A 27,116-nucleotide genomic window follows, 5' to 3' on the forward strand; every position below is an offset into this window, starting at 1 on the left:
AGTCAACAACCTTTGGACATTTTGAACCTAACTGATGTGTAAAGTTATTTAATTCTTCCTAATCATACCAGGTCTCCTTCTATTTACCTTTATTGATGTTTACTGCTTTCCTTCAGAAAATTAAGGTTCCATGTCTTCAAACAAGCTGTCAGTTGCGCTGTCTTGTTTCATTTCACACAAATACACATCAATGGGTCCTTTTGTGCTTTTTATATGTACTGTTAGAGAGTCCTACCAAAAGATGCATAAAGCATAAGCACAGATGAGAGATCCATTAACCATATTCATTTAATTCATTAGTACAAACAATTTTTGCAGGAAATTTTCACTAGTGTTTTTATTTTAATTCTTTCTGTTGTATTAAATATTCAATTTTATGAGAAAAACTGTAAATAGTATGAAAAACAACCAGCTATTTTATAAACAATATGTAGTTAGGTTAGTATATTAGTCAAGGTAAATGAGACAGAATGGTAGATATTTGTGTTGTAAGGAGTTGGAGGCAGTATGACTGTGTAAAAAGTTTACCTGCCCTGAATAACTTTCAGATGATCAATAGAACTGATAAATACACTATACAAATAGGCATATATATGTATAACAAAATTTATCATTATCACTGATAAATATACTGTTTATAAATTTAAGTTATTATTAATGGGGATAAAAAGTATTTTCTACTTTATGGGACTAGGGGAAAGGTTCTCTAAATTTTAAAGTATTATATAATCATAAAACTGATAATTATGACATGAAACGATCAATATGACAATATCCTGGTTTGAAAATGGCAAAGCACTATGCAAATACAAGATATTATTTAAATGGAGATCACAAAGTCTTCCCTGCTTATCTCCCCAGGTTGTAAGAAAAGTGCTCTCTAAACATTAAAATACTAAATAAATGTGTTATGATCATTATTATATAAGAAATGATTTGATAACACTGTTACTTTGAAAATTAAAAGGCATTATTTAAAAACCTACGGTGACATTATTATTATGAGTATGGACAAACATTATGGAACACACTTATAATTCCCGATATTTAGGGAGCCTGAAGTTAATGGATTGCTTGAACTTGGAAATTCTGAGCTGCAAAAGGGCTAAAGTTAATTGGATGTCTTAATCAAGTCTGGCACCACTATGGTGAGCCCCTGGAGGCAGCCCAAGGCAAGAAGGAGCAAGTCAAAGTTTCCATTCCAGTCTATAAACCCTTGAGAGGCCACTACATTTCCAGTGTGGATGAGATAAGGAAATTCAGTCTCAAAAACAAAATAAAATAAATTTAAATTAAATTAAATGTGTATGCTATTACCTACTTCATAAAGTAGTTGGGAATAAAATACTTTCTTAAGGAGGAAAGTGTTTGTTAAAAGCACTGAAGAAATGGGATGTATAATTTTAAGACATTATATTGTTATGAGAGGTAGCAAGGAGCAGATCTTAGGGCAAGCAAGATCATTTCTCAACTCTGTCACAAACTGGCTATATGAACAAAGGGAAATTATTTCATCTCAAGGTGCCCCAGGCAACTCTCAAACTCCAAATTGTAAGATGATGCTGAGAGGGCACTGGCAGAAAAAAGTTCTTACACAAATGAAATCAAAAGTCCAGTAAAAAATAAAACACAGTAAAATCTTTAAGTGATTAATGCACTTTGGGCCATTCTTCTGGACAAACAACCAACCTCTCTTATTTCAGACTTATGATTTCATTAGGTACTGCTATACTTTCTCTTTCCTTAGTCTCTTTGAATTGCTGTAGCCATATCTTCCAGGGATGAATCAATTCCCAGTTAGCAAAGCTGATTTCCATATGATAGATTATTATAGTCCATCCAGAGCCTATATTTAAAAACTTGATAAGACCTGCCAGAGCTTTTGTATGATTTTTGATAATCCAAAATTGCCTCTACCACACAGTAAAGGATCAGAGAAGTATATCTTTCTTTCACTCAATATGACCATTTAAAAACAAACAAGAGGAAAGGACCATTTATAACCTGGCTGGGTCACGTTTTGACCCTGTGGAATGAATTACTTTCTGGGGAAATGAGAAAAGAGCATAATGATCAATACTCAGAGAAGTCCTGAAAAGATGAACTAATAGCAATTCACTTCCCCTAAGTTCAAAATTTTAATGTTATAATATTTAAAAAAATAAGTTTAATTTACTTGGTTGGCATATATGGACAATTAGTTAAACTCTTTTATAAACTTACTCTTTAAGTAAAAAATGACAGAGAGCCAGAAACCCACTTAAACTAATAAATGTGCTGAGATTTCTTTCATGTACTTTTTTTAACATTAAAGTTTAAACAAATATAAATAAATACCTACTTCTTTGGGAGGTGGAACATTCAATTTGGTTTCTTCTGGAGCTTTGACAGCAATAACAATCTGTTCGTGGAAGGCCTGAAGGCTATGGATATCTTCATAGGTCACATAAGCTAGCATACATTATTAGTCAAGGGCTCTATAAATTCAGAAGAAAAATGCTTCATGGTACAAAGCACTTTTTAATTTATATGAACTAAATAGCCTAAACTAGGAAATTGTTCAATTAACCTATTATTTCTTTTAACTGGAACAGGCTTCTTTAAAGACATTACAAATAGATCCATTTTTAATTGTTTACTCCAGCTCCAGCTATTCTAATGTTTTCATTAATTTGATTTCATCTAAATTTTGTTATTAGTTAATTAAAAATGTTAAAATAAGAGAAGAAAAGTTAAAGTGCTTATACTGCATACTAAATATTGAGATAAAAGAAAAATACAGTACTATTGTCTATCAGGCTATTAAAATACTTTATATATACTTTAAACTCCACAAGCGATTTCATGTTCTTTAGGGCAAAGGGTGAGATGTTTACTGATAGAGATGACAAGAAAAAGTAGAACTACTAATCTCTATTTTATTTTCTCAGTCAAGGAGAATGTATCTTCAGACTTAAAAGGGTAGAATATGATTAAAAGATAACAGAAACTTAAGTTGTTTGGTGACAGAGCTGTAGTCAATCTAAATAAGTATACAGGCTTTCCAGTCAGGATGAAAGGTGATTGAATACATGATTTACAGGGAGTCAGGTTCCTCCCCGACTCCTCAAAACATAACATACACACACACACACAAAAGAGTAAAAAAAAAACTTTGAAGAGAAGAAAAAATGGCAACACACGTATATAAGTAAGTAAAAATTAACCACCATAGAAAAATGAAATGAATGCCAGCAAAAAAAAGTGTCATTAAGGACAGGTAAGTTCAGGATTACTGACAGAAATATTTGAAAAACCGAATTCAAACACATTATTTTAAGAAGTCATCAAAAAAACTTTCCAGAATTCAGAAAAAAATAAGCTTACATACAAATAGAAAGAAATCTATAGGATAGAAATAGGATCACAAATAGGAAGATTAAAAAATTCAGCCCTCAGATCCATTATGGTTAAATTCTAACATTATGACAAAAAAAATATTTCAAGTAGCCAGTAGATGAAAATCTCAACCAATGTGTATTAATGGGTATCACAGCCATTTCCCAAAAAAGTAAAGAGACTATCAAAGAAATTAGAATATAATATACAAAACTAAGATGCATGAATGTAGAAGTATCTATACTACAAAATTCAAAATGGATATGTGGAGTGAAGGAAAGTGAAGAGTTAAGATTAATTCCAAAGTAGTGGACCTGGGCAACTAGAAAGCTAATGGTGCCTATATGAAATATAAGGAGGTTAGGAAGAGGTCTGGGAAAAGATAATGAGTTTTGGACATACTAAGTTTTAGATGTTTATAGAAAACCCAGTTTGAAATGATTAATGGACATTCTGTAAATTAGGACTAGAAACGTAGAGAGAGACTAGGGCTGGTTGTCTAGTTCTAGGAATCATTTCCACAGAGATCATTAAACCCAAGGAAGCTGGGGTTGCTGAGAAAGAGTACATAAAAAGAAGATAAGAACCAGAACAAAATTCTTAAAAATATCCAGCCAGGGGTGATAGGGATGAAAAGTTATCAAAGAACAATGAAATGGATCCATTAGATGCACAAGATTATTATGGTAGATAAAAAGAATGCTATGTAGTTTACTTAGGTTTTAGAAAAATATCTCAGAAGGTTTCTTGTGTCCTTATGACCAAGATGTAGAGTAGATATGTGGATTAGAGGACAGTGCTGTTAGGTATATTTGGAACTGGTTGAATTTTGTTGTTCAGTTGTTTTCAGTTTTATTCACTCTTTGTGATCCCGTTTGTGATTTTCTTGGTAAAGATACTAGAATTGTTTGCCATTTCCTTCTCCAGTTCATTTTACACATGAAGAAACTGAGACAAACAGAGTTAAATGACTTGCTCAGGATCACACAGCTAGTTAAGTGTCTGAGGCCACATCTGAACTCATGAAGAGGAGCTACTTGACTCGGGGACTGGCACTCTATCCACTGCACCACCTAGCTGCCGCAAAGTTAGGGCTCAAAAGTAGTTATTAATGTGTTGATGCAAACTTGAAGGGAAGTCTCTACTGAAGTGCCAGGGATCTATCTTCAGGTTTTGGCTGTTTGGTACTTGGATGAAGCCATGAACTCATGCTTGCCAAACTTGTGGATGCTGTGAAGAACTGAGGTCTTACAGAGTTCAAAGTTCCTTAAAGAGCTAAGAGGTTGAGTGACTTTCCCATTGCTATCTGGTCAGTTTATGGCAGAATAATCTGTGACCTTAACTGTACATTTATCAGGTTGTCTTTTTTGATGGTTACATTTTACAATAGATATTAAAAATAAACTGATAAAAGTTCAGGGTCTAGTCCTAGATAAATTTAATCTCAGGGCACTAAAAGAATACTACTTTCAGTAAATTTTAAGGCACTTCAAAGAATATAAGAGGTGCTACCCTGATTAAAACAACACAAAGTATGGAACAGAGGAGATCTTTTGTTTGCACCACGGCACAGTTATTTACTACCCTAGATTTCCTGTCATTGGAACAGATGATCTCTTGGATCCCTTCAAGCCTTAAAACCTATGATCTTCAAGTGGGAAAATGCTCTTCAGATTTTTAATAGAAAAACTTACATTTTGCTGCTTATGGACTGGTAACTCTGATATATGCACTTATCACTAAGCCTAGCACATAGCAGGAATTTAATAAATGTTTACTGAGACTATTATTGACTGACATTCATCCAGTCATGTCAATGTGCACTTAGAAAAACTAGAAAAGTTCACTAATAATTTGAGCCAAAGTAGCTTCCATTTTTTTCTATTTTTTAAAATGGTTACTGAAATGGTTAATTGGGGAAACATATTTGAGAAAGATTATTAATATCCTTTTGGGCAATGTGAACAAATGTTAACTAAGTGATTATAACATTAAATAAATTCATGATGGATGAATGACTAAAGATTAATAGATGCTTATCAGAGGAGGTTGTTTCTGATGGCTATAGTCACCTGTTTTTTTCTTTAAAACAAACAACTCCCCCCCAAAAAAACCCTTACCTTTTATCTTAGTATCAATTCTAAAACAGAAGATCAGCAAGGGCTAGGCAATTATGGTTATGTGACTTGCAAGGGTCACACAGCTAGGAAGTGTCTGTGGCCAGAACCCACTTCTTTTCAACATTTTTATTACTGACTTGGTGGAAAATACTGATGGCATTCTTCCCAAATGGGTAGATAACACAAAGTTGAGAACAGAGTGGATGACAGAAAATCAAAGAGCAATTCAAAGGGCTGAAGTGACCAGAAGCAAATTTAATAAGAATAAATGTAAAATTTCACACTTAAGTTTAAAAAATAATATGAGTAAGTCCTATATTGAAGAAATCTGGCATGCCTACATTTCATGTAAAATATTAGACTTAGGTGGTTGAGTTGATTTTAAATGAAATATGACTATCAAAAATGATTAATATTAAAGGTTACATAATGATCCAAACATTGGATGAGGTGTGTGATACAGGTGAAGTACTCTATGTTGGTTACACCACACCTGAAGGATCATACACATAAACATTCCTCAGTTGAGCTCAGAATGTAATCATGAGGTATTAATGAAATATTTAGTTCTAAAAGAATAAAATTTGAGATTCCTTTATGAAGTGTCTAATACTTTTTTGCTTGAGTCAAGAAGGGAACAATTTAATTAGAAGAGGAAATAATTACCCATGTTTTTGAGGGATTTAAATATTTAAACTCTGCATGATTTTTATGGTTTGATAATAGAAAAGATTTCAGGCCAAAGGTTATGTGTGGAAGAAATCTGTTCCTCTTCACCCCCACTAACCATGTAGCCTTGAAAGGGAGCTACTCAACCACTAGCAAATACTGCATCCCAGAGAAATAGAGAGACATAAATCTAGAGAGAAAACCTTTAAGGAAGGAAGCAGCTTCATGGAATACAGCCCCTGGAAAAGAGAACTAGGCTAGGCGATTGGAGAAGACAAGACTCTAAAAATACTTAACTCTTTCTCCCCATCCCGCCCCAAAATGCTGCACTCACAGGGAGCTGAATGAGGAGACTTCAAAGAGAGCAAGGACTTCCAGTTCCTGGTATCAAAAATTGTGACTTATTTCTGCTACAAATGTATCTTACACATGCATCTCACTACCACTAGAAAACCTTACAAAATCAGCCCGGAGCAGCTGATAACTTTCTCACTTGCCTTAATTATCATTTCACACTATAAGTTTGAGTCCACTCTTCCACAGGGCCAGTGCATTTAATTAAGAGAAGCACACAAGTGGACACTAGTGAAGTATAATATTTGGATCCACAGGGTTACTACTAGAACCTCAGGGAGTACTTGCCTTCTGGAGCCCCAATCTAAAAGTTCAGGTCAGGAGAATACCCCAGAGAGGGAGCTAAATAAAGGAATGATTTTCTAACAAACTAGAGCAACAAAGAGTACACCAAGGATACCAAGGGGACTCTGAACCTTGTCTTAAAAAGAATTAAAGAAATTGGTGATATTTAGACTAGAAAAAGAAGCCCAATGGGGTTATAGACATGATAGTAATTATTTTAAACCCTAATCTTCTGTTGTAGTTAACAACTCTAAGACAGAAGGGAAAGAAAGGATTAAGCAAAAAGGGTTAAGTGACTTGCCCAGGGCTACACAACTAGGAAGCATCTGAGGTCACATTTGAATCCAGGTCCACCAAGTGCTCTTATCCATTGTGCTACTTAGCTACCTCAATGTGACAGTAATTTCTAAATATTTCAAGAGCTATATTTGGAAGAGTAGGATTAGGTTTATTTTATATAGTACCCAAGAACAAAATTAGAATCAAATTATTATTTATGGAAAGGTATTTATATATCCTTACCACATTAAAGTACAAGGAAAAACTATAGCTGCTCAAAATTGTCGAGTTTACTCCCTGTCTGCATGTTTTGGGGCACAAATGAGATGCTATTTATGAACAACTAGGATTCCTGGTTAAGGTTGGGGTTTAGATTTATCTAGTCTGTAAAAGGTGACTAGAGAGTACTTAGATTAAGGTCAAATGGGACAGTAATAAAATGATTTTGTCATGGGAGTGCACATCAGGCTATCTGGACGTAAAGAGGAAATTGATGAGAGGCAAGTCATAAGCTTGGCAGAGAAGTTTAATATAGCAGGGAAAGGAGAACTTTGATTGTCCAGACATGTGTTAGAGTGCTCTCTCAGCCAAAAGGAGAACAGTTGGTAACTTCCTTACCTGATTTAATGATCATTTCATTCAAAAGGTAGAAGAACCAAGAAAGAAGGGGAGATTGTATTCTGTACCAGATTCTCACTAAAAAGGAGGAACTGGTTAGTGGGGTAGAAATGATGAGAAACTAAAGAGTAAATAACCACTTGATCCTAAAGAAGCAAAAAGAAAAAAATTGGAGCATAGTATTGATATGCACTTTATAGTTGGGGAAAGCATAATCCAAAGGGTTCAGAGGATCCCATGCAATAAAAAGCATCCAAAAAAAGTTTCAGCAGGAGAGAAAGAAGATGTTTAAGAATGAAAACCTGAAGACACAAAGAAAAACAATTCCAAGGAGAAGGGAAAAGGGGGTTTGCACACCAATCAACTTATATTTTAAAAAAAGAAATGCATAGAAGAAAGAAGCAAAGCCAGGTAATAGAAAAAATGAATTTGGTATAGAACTGAAAAGATAGTGTCAGGAATTATAAGTCTTAGACCGAGTGAGCTGAGACTATTTTTAAAAAGCTAAGCACAATAAAAAGGATTTTGATTTGGTTCTGAAAAAACTGAAAGATGTGATCAGTTAGCTACTATCAGTGAAATTTGAACGGATATTGGAAAGAAGAGATATCACAAGACTGGAGAAAGGCAAATGTTGTCCTGATTTTCAATAAAGGGAAGAAAATGGAGTTAGCAAACTGAATGCCAGTGAACTTGACTCTGATGACTGGGAAAATTCTAGAACAGACCATTAAATAAATGTTTAATAAACATCTAGAAAGGGAGGTGTTGATAACAACCAGTATGGCTACTGAGAGTTGGTTATTCATTTCCTTTTTAGACAGAATTTTTTGATTTGCTTTTATCAGAGGTAGTTGAATTGATTCATTAGAATAAATTAAGATCTAAAATCAAATCAAAGATTTTTAGAATTGGAGGAGACCTTTGAAAATACTGATGTTAACCTCCTACTCAGCTCCCTCTATAATATCCCTGAGAAAATTGAATACCTCCAGTTAACAAGGATTCATTTTGAGAAAATTTTAAATCGCCCTTTAAAACTGAATCAACTATTTCCCTGGAATTCTACCCACTGAATTAGTTTTTCATTCAAAAGTTATACAAAATCTATATCAGTGAGATGGTAAGATTGGGAAAAGTTCTAAACATCTTAGAAAACTTCAATTTGAGGCTCACTCAGCCCCTGTCTACTCCCTGACTTCATCCAAAGAAGCAAAAACCTTTGACTCATGATTTAAGATTAATCTGAGTTTTACTTCTTCAACTGTTAAAATGTTTAATCCTATTTATTATTAAATTAATAAAAATAACTCCAAATGCTGACCTTAACAGCCAAAATACTTTAGAAGTAGGTATAAAAATTTAATAGTAAAGGATATTTTGCATTTTCTTTGTCATCTGCCAATTCAAATAATTGGTGAGCACAGATTTTATTTAATTCATCCAAAGTGTCTTCCATTGCTGACAAATTAGAAAGTTCATCCCTTAGCTTCTTTTGCTGTGCTATCTTTCCATCAATACTGCTGAGGTCAGATCCTCTTTAAAAAAATTGAATATGAAAAATAGAAAACAGTAATATATAGAATGTGAAAGAATAAAACTTTTAATCTAGGTTATGGCACAACATTTACAATAATTTAAAACACTTTTATCAGTACTTTTCTTTCTTATCAACATATATACAAATATACATGCATACTATACATAAATGCAAACAGCAGCAAATATAAAAGCAATTAAGTACTTCAAAGTTTCATAAGACAAAATTATACGTATTTATCCATTAAAACAACTTTGGTTCACAGTAAATTTTTCCACTGACACAATAAAATGAGTCATGTTTTCACAGAAAAGCATTTCTCAATAAACTATGTTAAAATTTTATGATTATTGAACTTTTGGAACTAAAATTTAGCAAGGACTTAAACAAGGATCATATATCCTGGGCTTGCAGATCATACTGTAATGGTCATTAGGGTATAGTGGCTCCCCACCCCCACTATGTTCAGTGTATAATGTTGGTGATAATTCTTAGCATTTTATTTTTTAGAAATGGAATTGGCTTCAGAGACCAATTGTCTGGCCATCATCCAAACATTTTATAAGTGCTAAGTGGATCTCATTCTGCTAGAATTTGAGGAAAATAACAAAGATAAATGTTTGGTGAATTGAATCAAATCAGAAAAGCATGTTTAACTCGGAATTATTGTGGATTAAGTGGATTAATTATAGTAATTAATCATTAATAAATTCTATATAAATTAATATAATAAATTAATAATATTATAACTTCCCACTGCTTCTATGGGAAAATTTGAACTGAGTTCCACATGCTAAGAATCTATCTTCTACTATTCCCCTACCCCCTTGTAGCCCAAGCATTCAGAGGTTTCCCCCTCACTAGAAGTTTTCACTCAAAGATGGATGGCCCATTTGTTTGGGTATACTTAGAGAAGACTCCTGGTCTTCTAACATCCCTAGTCCTCTAAAGTGCTTAAAGTGCTTTCCAACTTTGAGATTCTGTGAATTAAATATTATTTATCATACCTACACTATGCTTAGTATTAGAAAGACCAAGATAAAAAAGGTGCTAAAAACAAAATTACGATCCCTGCCCTCAAGGAGGTATATAAAGATAGGTTTAAAAAAAAAATCTAACAAGTACATAACAGAGGTACAAAATGCTGTTAAGATTTCTGAGAAGAGAAATAAAAAAACAAACAAAAACAACAACAACAAAAACCCTTATCTTCCGTCTTAGAATCAATATTGTGTTTTGGTTCCAAGGCAGGAGAGTGGTAATGGCAGGGCAATGGGAGTTAAGTGACTTGCCCAAGTTCACACAAGGAGGAAGTATCTGAGGCCAGATTTGAATGCAGGACCTCTCTATATAGCTCTCAATCCACTAAGCAACCTATCTATTCCTGAGAAAAATATTTTTATTTACATCTTCTCTGTTCCTCTCTGTTTCCTTCCTCATTTCTTTCTGCAATATCCCTCCTCAGATACCACTTTCCTTTGACCAATACCCCTATTCACATCCCTTCCCCAAATCTTCCCTTATCCCCTCTCTTACCCTCCCAGTTCCAAATCAGCCCACCTTTCCAAAGATCACTGCCTTATCCCTTGTTCTTTTCCCTTTATTTCTCATTCTATCCACCTTTCCCCCAAATCCTTTCCTTATCCCCCAACTGTGCTTTTCTACTTCTTGATTCCCTTATCCCCTCACCTTACCCTCTGTCTCCTGAAATGTACTTCCCTCTAGGTATCCTCCTCTTCTCCTCCTTTTGCTTATCCCCTTGTCCTCTTTTTTCTTAACCCACCCCTCCTTCTCTTATTTGCTCAGTCCACCAAGGGGACTTCCAGTCCCTCCATTATCCCATCTCCTTTTCCCTCTTATTTCTCTGTATGTAAAGAAAATGTTTACCCTTCTAATTGTGTATATTGTTCTCTATCACAGGCCTAATGAGAGTTGGGTTTAGTACTCTCAACTCTCCAACCTCATTTCCTTCTTGGTGACAGTTCCTTCACTCTTTCCTCCTCTAAATAAGATAGCCATTCCACCTTCCCTCATTCTGGTCTCTTCCACTTTCATTTTAATTCATTCCATTATATTTCCTTGACATAAAAATGTCTCCAATCCATATCTGCCCCTTCAAAATACCCAGGCACTGATGTCATTCCCAGGGGCCAAGATGACATGTTCCCATATCAGAATCAAACAATTAGACCTTTCAAATTGTTTATTAGTCTTTTATTACCTTTGTATGTTTCTTATAGTTCAAATTTTCTGCTGAGTTTTGGGTTTCTCTCCAGGAAGAGTGTAAACTCCCTTAGTTCATTAAATATCCCTTTCTTTTCCTTTATGTTCTTTCCTTGATATGCTATTTTGGTTGTAAGTTCAGTCCTTTTGTTCTGTGAAATATTGTGTTCAATATCCTATGTTCTTTTAATGTCGTAGCTGCTAAGTCATGTTATTTTAACTACGGCTCCACAGTATTTAAATTGCTTTTTTCTTGATGCTTGTAGTATTTTCTCCTAAACTGGAGGCTATGGAACTTAACAATGATGTTCCTCTGTATTTTCATATTTGAGGTCTCTTTAAGGTCAGAATTGGTGGATTCTTTCAATTTTTATTTTGCCCTCTGGTTCTAGAATTTCTGGGCAGTTTTCCTTCATGATTTCTTGGAGTATAATGTCTAAACTCTTTTATTGATTGTAACTTTCCAAGAGTACAATTATTCTTAAATTGTCTCTCCTGGATCTATTTTCCAGGTCAGTTGTTTTTGAGATTAGATGGTTCGTACTTTCTTTTATTATTTCATTCTTTTTGACTTTGCTTTATTATTTTTTTTTGTTATCTTAGAAAATCATTAGCTTCCTCTTGTTCAATTCTAGTTCTTAATACATTATTTCTTCCATAAGTTTTTGGATCTCTTTACCCATTTGGGCGACCTTTCTTTCATGATTTTCTTGATTTCCTGCATTGTTCTTATTTTTTTTTCAAATTTTCCCTTCGCCACTGTCCATTGGTTTTTGAGTTCTCTTTTAAGCTCTTCCAAAAGCTCTTTTTGAGTTTGTGGCCTCACTGCGCTTGCTATTTTTTTAACCTTTTTTTCATATTTTTTTTAAACTAATCTTAGAATCAATACTGTGTATTGGTTCCAATGCAGAAGAGTGGCATGGTTTGGCAATGGGGGTTGAGTGACTTGCCCATGGTCACACACTGAAGAAGTGTCTGAGGCCAGATTTGAACCTAGGACCTCCTGTCTCTGGGCCTGGATTTCAATCCACTAAGCCACCCAGCTGCCCCCTTGCACTATTTGTGAAGTATCTATGTAGATATTTTATTTCACTGTCCTCTGAGTTTGAGCTAAGATCTTCTATCCCCAAAATAGCTATCAACAGTCGAGCTCTTTTTCCTTTGCTCTCTCTTATTTATTTGTTTGTTTGTTTGTTTGTTTATTTAATCATTTATTTATTTTAGTGGCCAGACTAGCAGACTTAATTGTTGGGGGGGGGTTTCTGGAATATCAAGGTTTCTATTGTGTTGATGTATGTTATCTCAGGTGTCAGGATTTTGTGTACGTGTTTGTTTTTTCCTGGGTCCTATTTTATTACTGCATTTTTTATAGTCCAGAGTCAGATATAACTCCTGATCCCCTACTCAAGCCCCAGTCCATGACTGACCTAAGGTGCTTCAACTAGAGCCTTAGGGCAGTTTTGCCATTACAACTGTAAGCAACCTGTCTGACTCCCACTGTGGCAAGAACCAGGGACTCCACTCTCCTGGGAGTGACCACAGCTCAGGGGCCCCAATCCCTTGGCAAACACCTTCACCAGTATGCACTCCTTCCTCATTCCTCCTCTGTCTCAGTAGAGCTGAACAGAGCTTCCCTCCCGCCCCACCTCAGGTCCCCAAAGTCCCCTATTTGTTACCAATAAGGCTTGAGTTCCTATCCTTAGGTCCTGGTGCCCATTAACTTCAAAGTGTCCACTCCTTTAATCCCAGCCTGAGCCAACCAAGATCTCCAGAGCTGAAGCTACAACAGACATAGCTGTTCCCTGGGCCCTCCAACTTCAGATTCAGATTCCAGTGGTATCCTCAGGGATGAAAGCTCCCCAGGCTCAGCAAACAAAGTGAGTTTATTAATCCACCAGGGCTATCATGTGGATTCTATTTGCTGTCTTCTGGTTATTGAGATTCACAGTTTTTCTGTTTTTGCTGCTTTTAGTATTGATTTTATTGAGTTATTTTTTATTGTTTGGGGGTTTTAGAAGGGCAAAAAAGCTTCACACCCTACTCTGCCATCTTCCCACAATGCATCTCTGAGAGAAATATTTTTGATTGGTAGGGTTCAACAAAGACTTTGTGAAAGATATAACATTTGATCTAGGTCTAATACAGGGGTTCTTAACCTTTTTTTTTGCGTCATGAACCCCTCTGGTAGTCTGCTAGAGACTATTGACTCTTTCTCAGAATAATGTTTTTAAAAACATAAAATAAAATATATACAAATATATAAGCAACAAAATTATAGGGAAATAAATGTATCAAAATATTTTAAAATAAGTTCACAGACCTCAGGTTTGGAAACACCGTGTAGATATATGTATAGAAGCCTCAACATGAAGAGATTTGGGATGGAAAAGATCCTGGCAGAGGGATCTCTGAATAGGAAAGTGTGGGACATACTTTTGGAAAAAATTATAGTATAGTGAGAGTACTGAATACATGAAGAAGAGCATAATGAAATAAGAGAGGCATTTTGCTCTATGGAAAGACCTAGTAATCTTAACAACTGAGTTCAAGCTTTTTGTAACTCATTTTAACTCTGAGCCTCAATTCTTCATCTCTAAGAGAGGTGGAATAATTCTTGAAGCACATGCCACACAGTTGTAAGGAAAGTGCTTTTAAAACCATAAAGTAACATGTAAATGTGTACTAATATTATTATTGTTGTTATTATACTTGGGAACTTGCAGACTGACTGTTAAGGGTATTTAATGCCAACCTAAAGGGCTGGCAATAAAGAACCATAGAAGGTTTTTTTAAGTAGTGAGTGATAATTAGATATGCATAAAGAAGATTAATCATCTCCTCGTTTTTATAAATGAGAGACTCTAAAAGAATAGGTAATTTATCTATGATCACAAGTAGTAATAGAGCCAAGACTTCTACTTTTCTCTTATTACATTTTGAAAAAATTATTTTTGTTACTTTTTTTGTCCCTGAATGACTACATTTCCATTCTCACTTTTAACCTTTCAAACCTGGTCTCCATTAGTCAGCATAAGCCAAATCTAGAGTAAAGTAAATAACATTAATTTGCTTAATTTTAATTTAGAATCTTAGAATCACAGATGAAGAGCCAAAAGTAACTCAGAGGCCATCTAGTTGAACCTGTTCATTTTACAGATGAAGAAACTGAGGCCCAGAAAAGGAAAATCAGAGTCACACAGGAATTTATATCCTCTGACTCTAAAATCAAGCACTACTTTTCACAGTACCAAGAATTAAATTTGTTGGGGTTTTAAATAACTAAAAAAATTACAAAGAAAGGCAACTAGTAAATCAGTCCATGCTGAACCCATATATTTCCTACAATTACTAAATGAATTGAAAGTAAACCAATATTCAATTTTGATTTTTAAAATGTATTTTTTAAAGTATTATATAAAGATTTTAACAATTAGGTTTAGGAAAATATGAATTCACATCCTGCCTCTGATCCCTATTAGCTACTTTATATGATCATAAGCAAGTTACTTAAAACTCTCTAAGTCTTAGGTAACAACTCTCCCTAAGGTTTCTCTAAATCTCTAAGATTTCTTTTCTAAATTAGTATAGGTTTTGATCTGCAGGTATAGAGGAGTTCTATTAATGAAATTAATAGATTAAATAGATTAATTAATAGATTAAAAGGGTTAACGAAATCAATCTTTAATGTACTCACTTATATCTTTGTACTCATGAGAGCATGAGACTTAGATTTAAATGAGGGCTTAAAGTTTACCTAGATCCTATGATCATTTAATGACTGAGACCTTAAGAAGTAGTGATTTGCAATGACACATGCAAAACACAATGGAATTGCACGTCCGCTATGGGAGGGGAAGGAAAGGACATGAATCTTGTAAACATGCAAAAATACTCTAAATTAATTAATTAAATAAAAAATTTCAAATTCAAAAGTAAAAAAAGTACAGATTTGCTCAAAGTAACAAGTAACATATAATCACAAATTTGTGGCTATAAGGAACCTTAGAATTTATCTAGTTCATTTTCTTCATTTTACAATTGAGTAAATTGAAACCCTAGACAAATTAAAGTTTTGACTCAAGGTCACAGAAGCAATAAGTCACAGAGAGCATATCTGAACTCAGGTCCTCGGGCTCAAAACTCATCACTCTTATTAGACATAGTTTATATTCTTCTCTTAAAATTTTTTCCACATTTATGTCTTTTGTCCATAAATTGTAAACTCCTTGAAGGTAAAGACCTTTATTACCTAAATTGAGTTTTATACTTTCAGATCACATATCTCCAATTTTCTCAGAACAAATTATACCAAAGCAGTTAAGAATCAATCAATTTAAAGCCAACTCACATCCACTGAATACAGTTCTTAGATTTTTTCTGAATGAGTTCTATTCCATGTAATACGTTGGTGATGTCATATACCCTCCGTTTCCCTACTCCTAATACTGCAGCAACTTCTTTTAAATGAAGAACACCATCAGGTGAAGATTTAAGAAGGTCCATAAATTTTCGAGTGTAATAACACAGAGATGCATTATAACGGGTTTTTGATACTTCTGGGGAAACAGTAAAAATATTATGTTAGTAAAATTTAAACAATGTTCATGCACATTATTTGACTATTAAAATTTTTTGTATATGATTTTGAAATTAAAGCTGGAAGAGATCTTAGAAATCATCTAATCCTACCCCAAAGATCTTACAAATGCAGAAATTAAATAACCTATCTAAGATTATAAGAATACAAAAAGAAGTCAAGATTCAATCTTTCCTCTTTATTTTTCACTGGAGTCCTATTTTGATGTTTCACTGTGCTATGGAAAAAATCTGGGATTCTCAAAAGCTATACCAGCAGAGTTTTCCAAACTGGAAAGGTATTAGATCAGGAAATGAATTATTTGCCCAGCTGGTTTTGTGGAGTGGGTTTATCATTAGAAGTTGGAAGGGGCAGCTAGGTGACTCAGTGAACAGAGCACCATGCCTGGAGTTGGGAGGTCCCAGGCTCAAATATAGCCTCAGAAACTTCCTAGCTGTGTGACTCTGGGCAAGTCACTTAACCCCCATTGCCTAGCCCTTACCATTCTACTGTCTTAGAATCAATACTTAGTATTTTAACATGGATTCTAAAACAGAAGGTTTTATTTAAAAAAAAAAAAGTTTGGCCATCAGGTGTTGGATTTTTTCAGTGACAGTAACTCATTAAATCTGTGCTGTGGTAATGATGATGTGGTTATTATTAGTGAAAAAGTTAGATATATCAAGGAAATCACAGATTTTTCCAAATATCAAAATATCTTCTTTACAATTAAGTAGACATGTCCCTAGAGCTATGCTTCAAGACTCTGTTCTTGTCCCTGTTCTGCCCAACTTTTTTTATCAGTGACTTCAATGAAGGCATAGTTGACATATTTGTCAGATTTTTAAAGGACAAGAAGTTGGGTAGGGCAGTTAACATTTTCTTTAACAGAAATTAGATCCAAAAGGATTTTTAAAGAGTCCATCAATAGGAAAAAACAATGAAATTTAATTCTTTTCTCCTGATTCTAATTTGTGTAAAATAAAAATCTAATTTTTTAAATTAATTTTATAAAGTCCTGACATAAAGGGAAAAAAATCAGCTGCAAAATCAGAGCATAGGAGAAATTTAAGTGAGCAATAATTCATATGAAAAACACCTGAAATTTTAGTGGACTACAAACAATATGAAACTGTTAACAGTATGAAATGACGGGTCAAAGAGTTGTGATCCTGGGCTAAATTAACAGAAGTACAATATCTAAAAGAAGAAAGACCTTTTAAATTCTAAACTAGTCAGAACTCATCCCAGATTTTGTGTTAAGTTCTGGACATCAGATTTTTTCAGAAGGATATTAGCAAACTTCAGGGAGTATAGATAAGGCATCTGATATAATTAGAGGACTCAGGACCATTTAATAGTAATAGCTGAGGCGAATGAGAGACAATTTGGGAGCATGCTTTTGGTTTCCAAACAGATTACAGAATCACGGATTTGGGGCTCTCAAGAGCACTTAAACATAGAAATTCAGCCACATTATTTTACAGATGAGAAAATTCATTGTGAAGGAGGGTAAGAGATTTCCTAGTTACATAGCCGATAGGTGCCTGATAGAGAATTTTAACTCAAGAGTTTTGATTCCAAGGCCAACATTGTATCCACAGAGCCACATAGCTACCTACGAAAAAAGAACTAAGATTTATTCTGCTTGGTCCCAAAAAAGAAAGCAAGAACCAATGGGAAGAAGTTATAGTAAAGTAGATTTCAGCTCAAATAAAAGGAGGCCTTTTAAACTATTAAAACAGTCGACAAAGGAATTTCCCCTTGGGAAATAATGAATACTCTATTACTTGAAGTCATGGCTAGATGGCCACTTTTCAGGAATTCATGTTTGAGGGAAGGATCAGAGTAGATTATCTTTTTTTTTTTTTTTAAACCCTTACCTTCCGTCTTAAAACTAATACTATGTATTGGTTCCAAGGCAGAAGAATGGAAAGGGCTAAGGCAATAGGGATTAACTTGCCTAGGAAGGAAGTGTCAGAAGTCAAATTTGAACTCAGGACCTCCCCCCTCTAGGTCTGGCTCTTTTAATCCACTGAGCCACTCAGCTGCCCCTAGAGTAGATCATCTTTAAGGTCTCTTCTAACTCAAGGACTAAATCTAATAGAACGATCACTGGCAACAGCAATGGGAAGTAGTCTATACATTACCATGATCAAATCTCCAATTATTTCTCACATTTAGACTTGCCATACATTTTAATATTCTAACAGGCTACAGCTATTAACACAATATCAATATCATCATCACTTATATTTTTTACTTGTCCCAGAACATAGAACTAGGAGTAACAGATGGTAATTACAAAGAAGCACATCTGAGTTTGATATAATGTAATGGGTAATACATATGATATAATATTATGTAATGTAAGGAAAAACTTCCTAACACTTAGAGCTATCCAAAAGTAGAATGTGCTGCCCATGAAGACAAGGAATTCCCCTCCATTGGAGGTCTTCAAGAAAAGATGTATGAGTTAAGATATAGAGTTTATTTGGGGTATGGTTTGGACCAGGTAGCTTCTATAGTCATAGGATCATAGATCTAACATAGGAAGGAAATACACCAAATATTAATATTTAGTCTAATCCCCTTATTTTACAGCGATGAAACTGAAACCCATGAAGGTTAAATGATTTACCAAAGATTAGAGTAGGAACTAATATGCCCACTTACAGATAAGGAAACCAAGACTATGAGAACTTTAATTTCTTATCCATAATTACTGAGTTAATAAGTTTAGAGGCTGAATTTGGATATAAGTCTCCTGAATACCAAGCCTGTTCTTTCATTTATACTACATTTCTCAACAAGAAAACATTTTGTTAACTATTTATCTGTCTGATGTGCATTCATAATGTTCTCTCTTTCTATATATATTATGATAAAAAAAAATGTCTTGGAATGTTTCTGAACCTTAATTATCTAATACCTCACCCACAAGCACTGTGATTCATTAATTCTTTTAACATGTACAATTTAAAGGCTTCTTTGAACAAAAAAACATTCTATTCAATGCCACTAAATAACAATTAAGTTGTCACTTCAGTAGACTATTTTTTTAACTTTAATTGATCTTTTAAAAATTTTTATACAACTTTCGTTTCCAAATATATCCTCACCCTTCTCATTCCCAGAAAAACCCTCCTTTTAAAAAGGAATGAAAAGAATTTAAGAAAGCTATTTAGCAAAACTAATCAACACATCAATGAAATGAAATGATGTATGCAATTTTCCAAACCTATAGTCCCCCACCTTGCAAAATATATATTGATGAGTGCATAAAGGTAGTTATGGTTTTAAATACTATTATACTGTCTTCTTTTTGCTTTCACAAAATGAGTTATATTATATAGATCTTAAAACATAAAAAATGCAAATTAAATATTTCCCCCAAGGATTATAAGTACTCAAACACCCTGACCCCAAACAAATTTAAAGCAAGACAACACCATAGGTACAGGTACTGTTTTATCTCAGAAAGAATTAAATAACAGATCTCTCATTCCTAGTAATCTTAACCTTTTCCCTCAATGGTACTGGGGAAGATATGAGAAATAAAAGTAACTGGTACCCAATCAAGGCATGACAGTAAATACAACTGGTTAATAACTGGGATTGAAAGAGAAAAAGAGCAAAACATGCCATCTAGTTTTTGCAAGGCAGCCTTTAAGCGTAATATGTATCTTTCTTCAGACACCATGAAATTTTCTATACTGACATAATTGACTTTCAAAAGAATGCTGAGCAAATTACTCACCCTATTATAATACTGCAATGGCCTTAGGAGCTTTGCCAGGAATATATTTAACTCTGTTGCTATAGAAATAGCATTCTTTACTGTAGTCCTAGCTTCCTCTTAAGAGACTTATTCATACTTTTAAAAACTGAATGTGCACAGGAAAATAAGCTGAATATATATATATACATATATAAATACATAAAATTTAAATTATACAATATTGTAGGATGAAATATTTCACTTACTTTTCCTGGGAATGTGCTCTTCCAAATTATTTTTTATTTCTGGTAGCTTAAAAAAAAGGAATATGTCAGATTGCAACTAATAGATAAATTATAAAAGGTAACATAAGTAAAAGCCATTTTAAAAGACAATTATTTTTGCCCTCTAAGATGACAAACTGGACCTGGCGAAGTTCTATCACATCAACTAATTTAAGTCATCAGTGTAAAATCCAATTCTTTCTGTTCTCCTCCAAAAGCATGTGGTTATACTTGGGCAAGATCAGAGACACAAATTCCCACATAAATACAACATCGAATTTTCTCTTATAGCAAAGAGAAGCAGTAAAATGTTTCTTAATTTAAAAAGCAAAATAAAAAAACAAAAACAATTGGTATAGTGTAAAGTTGTAAGAGAATCTAATATTCCAAGAGGAGGTATATTTCATTCTATATCTTCCCTGTCCAGACTTGGTAAAATTAATCATAGTTTGGCTTCCTTTTATTGTTATTTTCATTTATATTATTGTAACTATATTGTATATTTTTCTCTTTTTTACTTCCTTCAGTATCAATTCATATGTCTTTCCATTTTTCTCTGAATCCCTTATAATTGTCAATTTATCTCTGCACAATAATAGTCCATTATAGTCATGGCCCAGTTTGTTTCATCAATCAGTAGGCAGCCAGTTTGGTTCTGTTACCACAAAGAATGATGCTATGAATATTTTGGCATAGGTGGGTCCTTTGTTTTTTTTTTGAGGAATGACATTTTTCTCAAATAATTCCAAAATGTTTTTCAGGATAAGGGAACTAATTTATAATTCCATTAATAGGATGTTAGTGTAACTGCTTTCCCATATCTCCCATGCTGACTGTTATCACTGCTAGTTATCTTTGTCATTTTGAAGTGAGATCCTAAAATTATTCTAATTTGTATTTCAATTCTTATTAGTGACTTGGAGAATTTTTTCACAAGATGTTAAAAGTTTTCAACTGCTTCTGAAAACTGTTCAAATCATGTTGACTAATCTATTGGGGAAGAGCTCTTGGTCGTAAACATTTGTATCAATTCCCCATATATCTTGGATAGTAGCCTTATTTGTGATATTTGATACAAATATTTTCCAAATTGATATCTTTTCTTATTCTAGTTTTGCTGCCACCTCTTCTATCCATTGGTGTGTTTAGGATTATACTCCTAAAAAAAAAGAATTATACTCCTAATCATAGTAATGAAAAGTATCACTCTTCTGTCTGTTCACTTTTAATTTTTTTTTTTTTTTTAGAATTTAGGGTTAGAGGAAGAAGTGACATTGGAAACCCCTAGTACAACTTCCTCATTTTACAAATCAGAAAACTGAGGCCTAGAAAGACTGGATGACATGCATATGGTCACACGAGTTTTAAATGACTAAGTCAGGAATTGAACTCAGGTATTTTGATTCCAAATCTAGCATTCTTTTCATTGCCGATATAACCTTTTATATTTAAAATGTGAAGTCATTTGGAGCTTGTTTTTGGATAAAGTATGTAAAAGGTGCACCTAATTTCTGCCAAACTGCTTTTCAGTTTTCTCACAAAGTCTTTGTCATTCTCCCAAATAACTTATGGTCTTGGCTTTTAAAAACACTGAACTACTTTTTTTTAATTGTCCTTACTTCTTGCCTACTGATACTGTTCAACTGACTTAATTTCCTATTTTTAACTAGTACTGAATAATTTTGATGATTGCCTCCTAATATAGTTTCCTTCATTCCTAATTTTTATCACTCTTTTCCATCATATTCCAAAACTTTTGTCTTCAAAAATGAATTGTTGGGGCAGCTGGGTAGCTCAGTGGAGTGAGAGTCAGGCCTAGAGACAGGAGGTCCTAGGTTCAAACCCGGCCTCAGCCACTTCCCAGCTGTGTGACCCTGGGCAAGTCACTTGACCCCCATTGCCCACCCTTACCAATCTTCCACCTATGAGACAATACACCGAAGTACAAGGGTTTAAAAAAAAAATGAATTGTCAATATTTTTTGTAGTTTGACAAATCAAAGCTTGGTCAGTATAGCACTAAAAATACATGAATGTAAGTAGCATGGTTATTGTAATTAAATTGGCAAGGCTCAATCACAAGCACTGAATAGCTCTCCAATTATTTCTCTTTTTTTATTTCTGTAATGAATGTGAAATACTCCTATTTACAAACAACCTGAATGTGTCTTAGTAGGTTACTTCCCACATTTTTTTAGTTATTTTGAATGGAATTTCTTTTAATATAATTTCTCTTTGTGTTTCTGTATATGTTATACAGTACTATATATAATTGCTGATTTATTCAGTATCTAATTTTACTGGAGTAATCAATCACATTATTCTCTGGAATTTTCTAAATAAATCTAATTCTGCTTTCTAGGGTCAAAAAGAACAGGTTGTTGGTTTTTTTTTTCCTGTTCACATGCTATCATATTCCTCCAAAGGCTCCCATTCTGCAGCATCAGTATCTCCATTTCCTTCCATCAATCCTTGCCCTCCAATGTTCTCATCATCCTGGTCTTCCTCCACTAAACACATACCAACTTATCAATGCTTTATTTGGGCTCCCAGAACTGAAAACAGTACCCCATGGCAAGTTTATTAGAAGTATAATATCTTTTCCTTTAAGATTTCTTGTTCTGCATAGGTTCACATTCACATTTTTGACTGCCATGACTACCAATTTATACTGAACGTGCCATCTCCTAAAATCCCCAGATTTTTAAAAAAGATGACCATCAGACTTTACTTTTGAAGTTTCTTTTCTTTTTACTTAAGTATAGAACTTTAGCTTAATTCCTATTAGACTTCATTTTTTTTTTAGATTCAGCTCATTATTCTAGTGTTCTGAGATCTATTTAGATCCTAACTGTCATTTATTATATTAGCTTTCTCTCTTAATTTCATAGCATCCACGAATCTGGCAAACATGATTCTCTGGCTTCATGCTGAACAGCCAAGGTTCAAAAACAGATTCCTAGGGCACTCCATTAGAGACTTCCCTCCAAGTTGGCACTAGCACATTAATAAGTACTTTGGGGTTCATTCCTTTAAACAATTCTAAATCCATCTATCTATACTATCATCTTACCTATATATCTCCATCTTGTCCACAAGGATAACATGAATCAGCTACTTTGCTAAAACCTAGGTAAATTATCTACAGATTTCCCTAGCCTAGGTAGCCTACTGGAAAAGAAATAAAGTTAGTCTGACATAATCTTTTCTTGATGAACACAAGCTTTCTCTTGGTGCTCTGTGCTTCCTTTTTTGAAGTTCATAAACCATCACTTGATGGTTCATTCTAGAATTTTGCCAGGAATCAAGGTCAACCTCGACAGCCTAGTCAGGTACTGCACTCTTCTCTAGTTTTTGAAAATGAAAACATTTGCCCTTCTGAAATCCTATGGCACTGCTTCCTTTTCCATGATTATTCATAGAAGCTTAGCAATCACAGTTGTCATTTATCATTTTAAGAATCATAGAATTTGAGTCGTAAAGGATCCCAGCAGCTATCTAATTTAAGCCACATACAAAAGGAATCTTCTCCATAACATACCCCTCTCCCCCACAAGGGTTGTCCATTACTCTGTCTGAAGACCTTCCAATGAGAGGGAGCCTACTACCTTTTGAGGCAATCCAGTCCACTCATCACTTCTTTCCTGGATTCCCAAGAAGCACATTGTAGTCATTTTTGGTTGTCTCCCCTTCTACTCATCTATATAGCAAGATCATTACATTCAATTGTTCATTCATTTAGTAAGCATTTAAAACGAACTTGCTCTGTTCCAAGCACTGTACTAGGTGCTATGGATACAAAGAGAAAAAATGAAACAATTCTTGCCCTCGAAGAGCTTACCTTTTATTTTCTTCTTTTCTATTTATGCCTGTAGCTAGATGGTGCAGTGGATAGAGTGCCAGGCCTGGAGTTAGGAAGATTCCTCTTTGTGAGTTCAAATCTGGCCTCAGACACTGTATGACCCTGGATAAGTCACTTAACCCTGTTTGCCTCAGTTTCCTCATCTGCCAAATGATCTGGAGAAGGAAATGGCAAACCATTCCAGTATATTTGCCAAAAAAAACCCAAAATGGGATCATAAAGGGTGAAACATGACTGAAAACAACTCACCAACATTTATACCTGCCCCAAGATGGGGAGGGCATGGAACCAATTAAAGTGACATTGGATTGAACTGGAGAGGCTATTCTGAACTGGAAGGGTTGAGGTTTTTATAGCCTTCCAAATTCATACTCTGTTAACTACTACGTATTGTAGGTGTATCCTGGGCAAAACCAAAAAGAAATATCTATGTATACAATCTTTTTCCTCTCCCTCACCCCACAAGTTCCTTCAAACAGCCACTTAGTTCCTGACCCCCTACTCAATCCTACACCTCACTTGGGCTATTGCAATAGCTTGCTGGTGGACTTCCCTGCTGCAAGACTCTACCCACTCCGGTCCATTTTCCACTAAGCTATCCAAGTGATATTCCTAAACTAAAGATCTGACTAGGCCTATTCCCTATCCCAGTAAATTCCAATGGCTTCCTATTACCTCCAAGATTAAATATAAAATCCTGTTTGATGTTCAAAGCCCTCTATCCCCCTCATACACCTTTATGATCTTGTTACACCTCATACCCCTCTTTCCCCCTCCCATACACTCTTTGATTCAGTGGCACTGGCCTTCCCAGAAAAAGACACTTTTAATTCTGGGCATTTTCAGTGCCTGGCACATAGTGGGCAATTAATGAATTTTTACTGAATGAATGAATGGTTCTTTCAAGCCTGTAATGCTCTCCCTCATTTCTACCTCCTGGCTTCCTTCCTTCCAAGCTCAAACTTCTACTGGAAGTCTTTCCAGATTTCCCTTAATTCTAGTGCCCTCTCTCTCTGTTCATTATTACTAATTTATAGCTTGTTAGTTGATAGGTGTTTACACATTGTCTCATACATTAGACTGTGAGCTTCAGAGAGCAGGAATTGTCTTTTACTTTTGTATTCCCTGCACTGTGCACATAGCAGACACTTAAGGAATGTTTGTTGTAGGGGGCATCTGGGTGGCTCACTGGACTGAGAGCCAGGCCTAGAGACAGGAGGTCCTGGGCTCAAATTTGACCTCAAACACTTCCTAGCTGGATGACCCTGGGAAAGTCACTTGACCTCCATTGCCTACTGCTCTTCTACCTTGGCACTGTATTGATTCTATACAGTATTGATTCTAAGATGAAAGGTAAGGGTTTAAATTAAAAAAGAATGAAAGAAATGTTTGCTGTTGTTCAGACTTGTCTGAGTCTTCGGGACTTTGCCTGGATTTTCTCAACAAAGTTACCAGAATAGTGTCTTTATACAGATGATTTTACAGATGAGGAAACTGAGGCCAACAGGGTTAGGAGTCTTGCCCAGGGTCACCTAATTAGTGTCTGAGCCTGTATTTGAACTCTGGTCTTCTTGACTCTAGGCCCTGTACTCCATCCATTATATAGTACTTACTTGCCCTAAGAAATGTTTGACTGACAAAAATTACTCCTTTCTCTTGACCTAAGCATAAAATTTAGAGCTATAAGGAGCTTTAGAGATAATCTAGTCCCTACTTAAACATAATAATGATAATAATTTAGCCATCACTTTTTAATGCTTTAAAAGTCTGCAAAACAATTTATACGTATTATCTCATTTAATGATAAAACTGAAGCTCAGGGAAGTAGATCAGATTTAAAACCAGCTCCTCTGATTTCAAATCCAGTAACGCAGCTGCTTCCAAAATTCCAATTCCTTGAATGATATTAATTCCCTTTAAATGAGATAGTGACTGGGCTAAACTAAAAAGATTGGCATGGGATCTGGACAGGGGAGTCTCAGCTAAACATAAAGTCTTTTAGCTTATTAAAATAATTCACACTGAAGCATGAATAATTAACAGGAATTAATCTCTAGAAGTCTTTTAAAAAAAGTAATTTGTGACTGCAGATGCACTTCTAATTTGATTTTTTAAAAAAGATATAGGGAGATAGTTATGTCCCCATTCCCTTGGCCTGATGTAAATGAAATCAGCATTAGTCGATGTCACCTTCCATACACCGAACAATTCCACCTTCTTTTTAAACACCGTTCTGTTAGCCACAGCTGAAACAAAGCCTGCAAAAATGAACCCTTGGAAACCTGTGAGTAACAGAAAACCAAGTCATTGAGTTGTGAGGCCACGGTGCCAGGCACAGTGCTAAATGCTGGGGGATACCAAGGAAGACCAAAGAGAGGAAGATCCCTGGGGGCCCTGAAACAGCTCCTGAATTTCTTCTAAAGTCTCTGAAGGCACTAACTGTGCTTGGGGCAGGCTAAGCGCTTAATGAATGTTTGGTGATTGACTGACTCACAGCACTGGATAAAATCACAGCTAAACTAATGAAGGCAAAACCTACAGACTCGGGTAGGTATGGGGTTGGGGGTATCTTTTTATTTTGAAATACCTTAGAGACCAACCATTACAACCTTCTACTTTTACAGAGGAAGACACTGAGGCTCTAGGAGAAGAAATGAACCAGTTGTTCCTACTCCAGATCGGATTGGCTTCCCCTAACTAGTCAATCAATTTCCCAATGATGTTTCCTAGGATGATTCATAAATGGAGGGAAATTCTCCCTGACCCTATCCCCTGCCCCGAAATCCCGGGCAGCTCTCAGGATTCGAAGTCCAAGACCCTGGGTGCAAATATTGGATCTGGTAGTGACTACCTGGGCGAGCTGGGCAACCCACTTTCCCCTGCCTGGGCCTCAGTTTCCTCATCTGTAAAACAAGGGGGTGGCATAGAGGATGGGTGGAAGGACAAAGCCTCGTCTCCCGCCTACTCCCTCCCCCGCCCCCTCCTCACTCACCGGGTCGCTCTCGCTCTCCTCGTCCAGGACCCCTGGGGAGCCGCGGGGCCTGGGGCATGCAGCCTCTGCCCAGTTCTTCGGCTCAGCCTCAGGGGCTCCGCCCCGCGGCCTCGCGCGCGTCCCGCTCATCCTGCCCGCCCCAGGCAGCGCGCTGCCGGCCAGCTGCAGCCCGGAGCCCGCGCCCCCCACGCGGCGCTCCGGGCTTTCCCGCGCCCG

General features: G+C 35.3%; 1 protein-coding gene across 1 annotated transcript in view; it reads right to left on the bottom strand.

Moving 5' to 3' along the window:
* The window catches only part of LOC123234875 (transcription factor E2F6-like), a 29,833-nt gene extending 2,804 nt beyond the window's left edge, over positions 1-27,029 (bottom strand). The window contains exons 1-6 of the mRNA XM_044660878.1: positions 26,901-27,029; positions 20,030-20,075; positions 15,815-16,022; positions 9,083-9,241; positions 2,342-2,456; positions 88-231 (exon numbers count right to left, since the gene is read on the bottom strand). Of these exons, the coding sequence (XP_044516813.1) occupies positions 121-231; positions 2,342-2,456; positions 9,083-9,241; positions 15,815-16,022; positions 20,030-20,075; positions 26,901-27,029 (768 nt within the window). The 3' untranslated portion in view covers positions 88-120. The remainder of the gene's footprint in view (positions 1-87; positions 232-2,341; positions 2,457-9,082; positions 9,242-15,814; positions 16,023-20,029; positions 20,076-26,900) is intronic.
* Positions 27,030-27,116: the final 87 nt, after the last annotated feature.

Source organism: Gracilinanus agilis, chromosome 2 (genome assembly GCF_016433145.1).
Source record: "Gracilinanus agilis isolate LMUSP501 chromosome 2, AgileGrace, whole genome shotgun sequence".
Taxonomy (NCBI): Eukaryota; Metazoa; Chordata; class Mammalia; order Didelphimorphia; family Didelphidae; genus Gracilinanus; species Gracilinanus agilis.